Genomic DNA, 8,675 nt, shown 5'->3' with positions numbered 1-8,675 from the left:
TGAGGTTTAGATGAGACAAGTTCCACCCGAGGTTCTCATCCTCGCCACCTAATCTGGAACACCGATACTAATAAAGCCTGAAGATGAGATCCAAAATATTCCAAAACCACCAATGTAAGGGACATTCTTCCCACTGATCACCAATGTAAGGGACATTCTTCCCACTGACCCCCAATGTAAGGGACATTCTTCCCACTGATCACCAATGTAAGGGACATTCTTCCCACTGACCCCCAATGTAAGGGACATTCTTCCCACTGACCCCCAATGTAAGGGACATTCTTCTCTCTGACCCCCAATGTAAGGGACATTCTTCCCACTGATCACCAATGTAAGGGACATTCTTCCCACTGACCCCCAATGTAAGGGACATTCTTCCCACTGACCACCAATGTAAGGGACATTCTTCCCACTGACCCCCAATGTAAGGGACATTCTTCCCACTGACCCCCAATGTAAGGGACATTCTTCCCACTGACCACCAATGTAAGGGACATTCTTCCCACTGACCCCCAATGTAAGGGACGTTCTTCCCACTGACCCCCAATGTAAGGGACGTTCTTCCCACTGACCCCCAATGTAAGGGACGTTCTTCCCACTGACCCCCAATGTAAGGGACGTTCTTCCCACTGACCCCCAATGTAAGGGACATTCTTCCCACTGACCCCCAATGTAAGGGACGTTCTTCCCACTGACCCCCAATGTAAGGGACGTTCTTCCCACTGACCCCCAATGTAAGGGACGTTCTTCCCACTGACCCCCAATGTAAGGGACGTTCTTCCCACTGACCTCCAATGTAAGGGACATTCTTCCCACTGACCCCCCAATGTAAGGGACATTCTTCCCACTGACCTCCAATGTAAGGGACATTCTTCCCACTGACCCCCCAATGTAAGGGACATTCTTCCCACTGACCCCCCCAATGTAAGGGACATTCTTCCCACTGACCTCCAATGTAAGGGACATTCTTCCCACTGACCCCCCAATGTAAGGGACATTCTTCCCACTGACCTCCAATGTAAGGGACATTCTTCCCACTGACCCCCCAATGTAAGGGACATTCTTCCCACTGACCTCCAATGTAAGGGACATTCTTCCCACTGACCCCCAATGTAAGGGACATTCTTCCCACTGACCCCCCAATGTAAGGGACATTCTTCCCACTGACCCCCAATGTAAGGGACATTCTTCCCACTGACCCCCAATGTAAGGGACATTCTTCCCACTGATCCCCAATGTAAGGGACATTCTTCCCACTGACCCCCCAATGTAAGAGACATTCTTCCCACTGACCCCCAATGTAAGGGACATTCTTCCCACTGACCACCAATGTAAGGGACGTTCTTCCCACTGACCCCCTATGTAAGGGACATTCTTTCCACTGACCCCCCCAATGTAAGGGACATTCTTCCCACTGACCACCAATGTAAGGGACGTTCTTCCCTCTGACCCCCAATGTAAGGGACATTCTTCCCACTGACCCCCCCAATGTAAGGGACATTCTTCCCACTGACTCCCAATGTAAGGGACATTCTTCCCACTGACCCCCAATGTAAGGGACATTCTTCCCACTGACTCCCAATGTAAGGGACATTCTTCCCACTGACCCCCAATGTAAGGGACATTCTTCCCACTGACCCCCCCCAAAGTAAGGGACATTCTTCCCACTGACCACCAATGTAAGGGACATTCTTCCCACTGACCCCCCAATGTAAGGGACATTCTTCCCACTGACCACCAATGTAAGGGACGTTCTTCCCACTGACCCCCTATGTAAGGGACATTCTTTCCACTGACCCCCCCAATGTAAGGGACATTCTTCCCACTGACCACCAATGTAAGGGACGTTCTTCCCTCTGACCCCCAATGTAAGGGACATTCTTCCCACTGACCACCAATGTAAGGGACGTTCTTCCCTCTGACCCCCAATGTAAGGGACATTCTTCCCACTGACCCCCAATGTAAGGGACATTCTTCCCACTGACTCCCAATGTAAGGGACATTCTTCCCACTGACCCCCAATGTAAGGGACATTCTTCCCACTGACCCCCAATGTAAGGGACATTCTTCCCACTGACCCCCCCCAAAGTAAGGGACATTCTTCCCACTGACCACCAATGTAAGGGACATTCTTCCCACTGACCATCACACTAATGTATCCGGAGTTGTAGGTAAAGTCATTATCGGGGTTCCTCCATGTATAAAAGGATGAGGGATTCTGATTTAGTTCTTTCTTCCAGTATATTGGATCTGGTGGTAGTATGACCCGTGACACCTCGAGTGATGAAACGTTGAGGGGGGGGGGGGGGGGGGGTTCTGCAGTGACCCGTTTCTCACACTGAAGGGTTTGGGAATGTACAGGAGAGGAGGTATGAGTGTAGAATTGGGTTCCCAGCAGGTTTGTCCTTTAATTTCAGTTGTTTTGGACCTTGAAGTGAAATATTTCTAATCTAACGATTTTTTTCTGCTTGTCGTCCGGCAGGTTTGGAGTATCACCTATCACAGCTGGCTGACCTTCGTTCTGCTTCTCTGGGCCTGCCTGATCTGGATGGTTCGGAACCGGCGGCAGTTCGCTATGCTGTGCTCCCCCTTCATCCTCCTCTACGCCATGACACTCTGCAGCTTACAGTACGTCTGGAGCATGGACCTGGAGAACGAGCTGCCCACACGGCTTGGCTTCATGAGGCTGTCCCAGCTGGGACTGGAGCGAGCCCCGTACCCCTGCCTGAACCTTGGAGCTATGGTAACCCCCATTTCCTTCCCATCATCTCTCATAGCAGACCTGCAGCCCCAGTAAAGTGTCCCCATAATGCCGGCTCATCCCAGCAGAAAGATGCCGAAGTTCCGTAGAGCGGAGCCATATGGAGGACAAAGGTCGATCTTAGTCTGCCGGGTTTGTTCAGAACACAATGTTGGACTGAGATGTGGGGCAACCCTTAGAACCAGAATACAGTTTATTGAAGACTTCTTTTTAGGAAACCCTCAGAAAATGTTAGTTGCCTGGCTGCCTCCAACTTACACACTTTTATATGTTCTACTAAACAGAAGCGGCCAATTCTAGCCAGACCAGGGTGCAGAAATGCCACACAAGCCCACCCAACCACAAGGACTGGCCTACAGCCACCAGTGGTCATCAGCCATTTATGGTCTACAACTGGTTTCCTTTTACCCTCAAACTATATGGAAATCTGTCGTCTTTGTAGAGTTGTCACCTCAACCCATTGACCCCGAACACATATAATGACAGGTCCTGAGGCTGATCTATGCAGATAAGGCACTAAGTGAGTTTAATTACCACCTAAATTGGCCCCGGAACCCGTGTAATAATGTGTGCCAAGGTGTAATGGGATGAGGTGACAACCTATTTGCTGTCCCGTTGTCAGTGACATTTACAATTGAAACCATTTTTTATATAGAGTGCAAAAATGCAGCAATCCAGCGAGCATGCTGTACCTTGCTGTGCATTCTGTGTTCAGTGTTCTCAGCCACTAGTGTTCGCTCTGACACCGCCTTTTCTGTGTGGACTGCAGAACCCCCCCTCCATATGTTATGGAGATGGATTGAAGGGGAGGTGTTCAATAGTCCATGCTGCTCCATAGACATGGTACCATGAGTGGGAGTTGTCACCCGAGGACAGGAAGTCCCTGGCGGGCCGCCCTAGTGGAGGATCAGTAAACTGCAGGATATGAAATGCGTGTTCCTGAGGATAGATATACTTTAGTCTCCTGCTATTGGAAGCATTGATTGGTATTGGAGGCCACTTACCTCTCATCTGATATCAGACCCAGTCAGCCTATTCGACTAAAAATCTCTCGGATCTCATATTCAGCCCTCCATAATTCTCTCTGTTCACCTGATGTACATTTGTGCTTCTGTAAAGTGCCGAGCAGACTGTTGGCGCGATCAGTCCTGTATAATAATAATTCTGTACTATGTAATCTATACTTTATCAGAAGTCCTGATTATTGATCCCCCTTCTTGTCAGTGAGATATGGATCCTTCTCAGGTGTATGGGACTCGGCTCTGCTGATAATCACACGGAACGTTCTCTTGTGGTAGACAATAATTCTAGCCTTTGGGTTCCCTCTTGTCTTCCAGCTCCTTTACACGCTGACATTTTGGCTTCTCCTCCACCAGTTTGTCACTGAGCAGCTGCAGAAACGTCGGAGGGTGAGCCCACCATTGGAGGAGGTGACAGTCCCGGAATCTGGTGAGTGCAGGGACCATGTTACCCATAATGCACCCCATGTTATCGGACTTGGAATGATGGGGTCCACGGTCTGACGATGGGGTCCACGGTCTGACGATGGGGTCCACGGTCTGACGATGGGGTCCACGGTCTGACGATGGGGTCCACGGTCTGACGATGGGGTCCATGGTCTGTCATTGCAGGTCAGTCTGCCGAGAAGCATCTACTGAAGTGTCTGGGGGAGCAGGTGATGGGATTCTACGCCAAATACTGGATCTACGTCTGCGGGGGGATGTTCATCGTGGTCAGCTTCGCCGGAAGGCTGGTGGTCTATAAAATCGTCTATATGTTCCTCTTCCTGCTCTGCCTCGTCATCTTCCAGGTACGTCCAGAAGTCGGACGGGACGCAATATACGTTGTTGGTGGAACTTTGGTTTTGTAAACTGAGATGATTTTTCTTCTTATATCTTCTGATAAGCGGAGAGATTTCCCCTCACTTCCTGTTCTGCTGACATTGAGTTCATCAGACAGGAAATGAGGGAAATCTGTAACCGAGTAACTGAAAGGAAAGAAGAAATCCTCGCTAGTTCTAGGCTTCCCTTCACCAGGAAAATCCTTTCTAATTCTGTATTTTAGAATGAAAGAGGAACTGAACTGTGGAGGGCAAAGGATCAATCGCCAATATTGCTGCGGTCTCTCTCCAGTACTGCCCTCTGCCTTGTTCTGCACTGTGTCTGAATGTGGAGGCCGCCATCTTGGTAGAGGCGGGGCTTTGTTTCCTCATGTCAGAGCCTCCAGCAATGAGAACAGTGAGCAGCTCCATAGTGACATCACCAAATCACATTCCAAGTCTAGTACAGGAACGTGTATGCTGAAAAGCCAGTGCTGTTGTGGAGGGAGAGAGAGCACACTGCGCATGCACAGCTCTTCACTAGAATGTGCGCTCACCTCTGTAGTCCTGGGGCAAGTGGCCAGCGTATGGCATGTCCAGAGCTATTGGGAGTATTTCAGACAGGTTTTGGGGGGCCACAACAGGGCTACAGGTTTGGTAATTACATGAAACATTATTTTGAAGTAGAAAACAAGTGAGCTACTGGGGCCCCTCATCTGTATGAGCCATTGAATGAATGAACAGAACTTGACCTTTCAGCCCTCAAGCCGTGACCATTCTGCATGTCTTGTTTATCATGGCAGTCGTTATCTGAGGTTGTGAACTGGCACAGCAGCTACCAATCACATCTGGTGCAGGGAGGGGGCGGAGCTGGCGGGAGCCATTTCCATGATAGCACGTCTCTGCTTCGGGGATGTTGGCTTAGTCTGAGGATGTGAGCTAAGGAATCGGCTCTATGGGTTGGGGTCCGGTGAAACGGGAAAAAGCCGAGAAGGTTTCCTTCTGAAAATGGAAGAATGTTTCTCTTCCTTGATTGACCTTGTGTTCCGGACTGTTCTTTCAGGTGTATTACACACTCTGGCGGAAGCTGCTGAACTTCTTCTGGTGGCTGGTGGTGGCCTACACGATGCTGGTCCTTATCGCCATCTATACCTTTCAGTTTGAAGAGTTTCCCATCTACTGGAAAAACCTGACTTCCCTCACAGATGAGCAGTAAGTGTCCCCCATGTGAGCTTCCCGCATGTCCTTCTCCCTCCCCTTCTACAGACCCTCCTCCTCTGTATCCTGAACCCCCAACTCCAGGTAGAGGTGTATCCTGAACCCCCAACTCCAGGTAGAGGTGTATCCTGAACCCCCAACTCCAGCTAGAGGTGTATCCTGAGCCCCCAACTCCAGGTAGAGGTGTATCCTGAGCCCCCAACTCCAGGTAGAGGTGTATCTTAGACCCCCAACTCCGGGTAGAGGTGTATCCTGAGCCCCCAACTCCAGGTAGAGGTGTATCCTGAGCCCCCAACTCCAGGTAGAGGTGTATCTTAGACCCCCAACTCCGGGTAGAGGTGTATCCTGAGCCCCCAACTCCAGGTAGAGGTGTATCCTGAGCCCCCAACTCCAGGTAGAGGTGTATCTTAGACCCCCAACTCCGGGTAGAGGTGTATCCTAGACCCCCAACTCCGGGTAGAGGTGTATCCTAGACCCCCAACTCCGGGTAGAGGTGTATCCTAGACCCCCAACTCCGGGTAGAGGTGTATCCTAGACCCCCAACTCCAGGTAGAGGTGTATCCTAGACCCCCAACTCCGAGTAGAGGTGTATCCTAGACCCCCAACTCCGGGTAGAGGTGTATCCTAGACCCCCAACTCCGGGTAGAGGTGTATCCTAGACCCCCAACTCCGGGTAGAGGTGTATCCTAGACCCCCAACTCCGGGTAGAGGTGTATCCTAGACCCCCAACTCCGGGTAGAGGTGTATCCTAGACCCCCAACTCCGGGTAGAGGTGTATCCTAGACCCCCAACTCCGGGTAGAGGTGTATCCTAGACCCCCAACTCCGGGTAGAGGTGTATCCTAGACCCCCAACTCCGGGTAGAGGTGTATCCTAGACCCCCAACTCCGAGTAGAGGTGTATCCTAGACCCCCAACTCCGGGTAGAGGTGTATCCTAGACCCCCAACTCCGGGTAGAGGTGTATCCTAGACCCCCAACTCCGGGTAGAGGTGTATCCTAGACCCCCAACTCCGGGTAGAGGTGTATCCTAGACCCCCAACTCCGGGTAGAGGTGTATCCTAGACCCCCAACTCCGGGTAGAGGTGTATCCTAGACCCCCAACTCCGGGTAGAGGTGTATCCTAGACCCCCAACTCCGGGTAGAGGTGTATCCTAGACCCCCAACTCCGGGTAGAGGTGTATCCTAGACCCCCAACTCCGGGTAGAGGTGTATTCAAGACCCCCAACTCCGGGTAGAGGTGTATCCTAGACCCCCAACTCCGGGTAGAGGTGTATCCTAGACCCCCAACTCCGGGTAGAGGTGTATCCTAGACCCCCAACTCCGGGTAGAGGTGTATCCTAGACCCCCAACTCCGGGTAGAGGTGTATCCTAGACCCCCAACTCCGGGTAGAGGTGTATCCTAGACCCCCAACTCTGGGTAGAGGTGTATCCTAGACCCCCAACTCCGGGTAGAGGTGTATCCTAGACCCCCAACTCCGGGTAGAGGTGTATCCTAGACCCCCAACTCCTGATGCCCCATAATAGTGTTGTATTACCATCTGGTCACTGTGGAGGGCGCTCTCCTGTGGTTATACTTGCCCTATTTGGTCCTCCTCTTTCCTTCAGGTCAGACAGCATCTCCCATATTTCTGTCCTGACTGGTTCTTTGTACATTTCAAGCCCATCACACAGACAACTGACTAGTTTGAATTGCATGCATGGAGTCATCCATTCACAAGACTGGTGTGCAATTATATGGTGCGACTTGAAGTGTGAATAGAGCCTTAAGTGGAACTAAACCCTCCCATTGTTTTCAGCCCAGGAAGCCGCCATCTTGGCCTCTGTTTGATCTATAACTGCCATGGTGCTGCTCATGTGATCAGTTGTGACTCCGGCCATTTGATGGTTTGAATGAGAACACAAGCAACTGTGACATTGAACTGTTTTTATTTTTCCGTTCCACTTAAAGCTCGTTCTAAAGGTTATTTCTTGCTTTAGGTTGGGTGCGTTGGGACTGGAGAAGTTCAGCGTGTCGGAGCTCTTCACCAGCATCCTCATCCCTGGCTTCTTCCTCCTGGCCTGTATCCTTCAGCTCCACTACTTCCACCGGCCTTTCATGCACATCACCGACCTGGCGAAGGCATCTCTGAGCAATACACTACAAGGCAGTGGGTGAGCATATCGGGGGGGCTCCCGTGTCTCTGGGGGTACATTTGTGTCTGTTAGAAGCAGCATGCGCGCATTGTGATTCCAATCATGATGTATATTTCTATTCTGAATGGCCCCACACAGTCCAATCATCTCATGAATTCCTTGTATCCAGGACAGACCTTCTCAGCCAGAGTTCTGTGGAACCTCGGGGTCCCTTTAGCAGTTGCTGGGGGTCCTGTGAGCAGCGGCAGGTTGACTTTCCACCTCCAATAGCCCCCCATGTAAGGGGGCACTTTTCTGGTGTCAGTGCTGACAATGCTGTGCCCCAAGATAGAGGAACAGAGAACATCTCTGAACTCCATGAAATGCAGCGTCTGCCTACACAGACATCCGGTTATCGGAGAATCGAACTTTACATTTCATGGATACAAAGTGTCCACTCTGTATATTGGGAGTTGTGATGTCACTCTGTATATTGGGAGTTGTGATGTCACTCTGTATATTGGGAGTTGTGATGTCACTCTGTATATTGGGAGTTGTGATGTCACTCTGTATATTGGGAGTTGTGATGTCACTCTGTATATTGGGAGTTGTGATGTCACTCTGTATATTGGGAGTTGTGATGTCACTCTGTATATTGGGAGTTGTGATGTCATAGGTCGGAGAGAAGGGGACCATAGCTTCCCAGCTGCTGTAATAGAGACCTTGATGGCATCTAATGGGGTTCCACATCCCATAGGGACTCCA

At 50.7% G+C, this 8,675-nt stretch overlaps 1 protein-coding gene across 5 annotated transcripts in view; it reads left to right on the top strand.

Moving 5' to 3' along the window:
* Positions 1 to 2,487: 2,487 nt before the first annotated feature.
* The window catches only part of PIEZO1 (piezo type mechanosensitive ion channel component 1 (Er blood group)), a 78,920-nt gene continuing 72,732 nt past the window's right edge, over positions 2,488 to 8,675 (top strand). For all 5 annotated transcript variants that reach the window (XM_089658355.1, XM_089658354.1, XM_089658352.1 and 2 more), the window contains exons 1-5: positions 2,488 to 2,743; positions 4,099 to 4,210; positions 4,393 to 4,571; positions 5,644 to 5,792; positions 7,776 to 7,949. In XM_089658355.1, coding sequence (XP_089514481.1) covers positions 2,549 to 2,743; positions 4,099 to 4,210; positions 4,393 to 4,571; positions 5,644 to 5,792; positions 7,776 to 7,949 — 809 coding nt within the window. In that variant the 5' untranslated portion in view covers positions 2,488 to 2,548. The remainder of the gene's footprint in view (positions 2,744 to 4,098; positions 4,211 to 4,392; positions 4,572 to 5,643; positions 5,793 to 7,775; positions 7,950 to 8,675) is intronic.

Source organism: Staurois parvus, unplaced genomic scaffold (genome assembly GCF_062004578.1).
Source record: "Staurois parvus isolate SC_StPar_1 unplaced genomic scaffold, SC_StPar_1.0 ptg001063l, whole genome shotgun sequence".
NCBI lineage: Eukaryota > Metazoa > Chordata > Amphibia > Anura > Ranidae > Staurois > Staurois parvus.
This window is presented reverse-complemented; position numbering and strand designations above follow the sequence as displayed.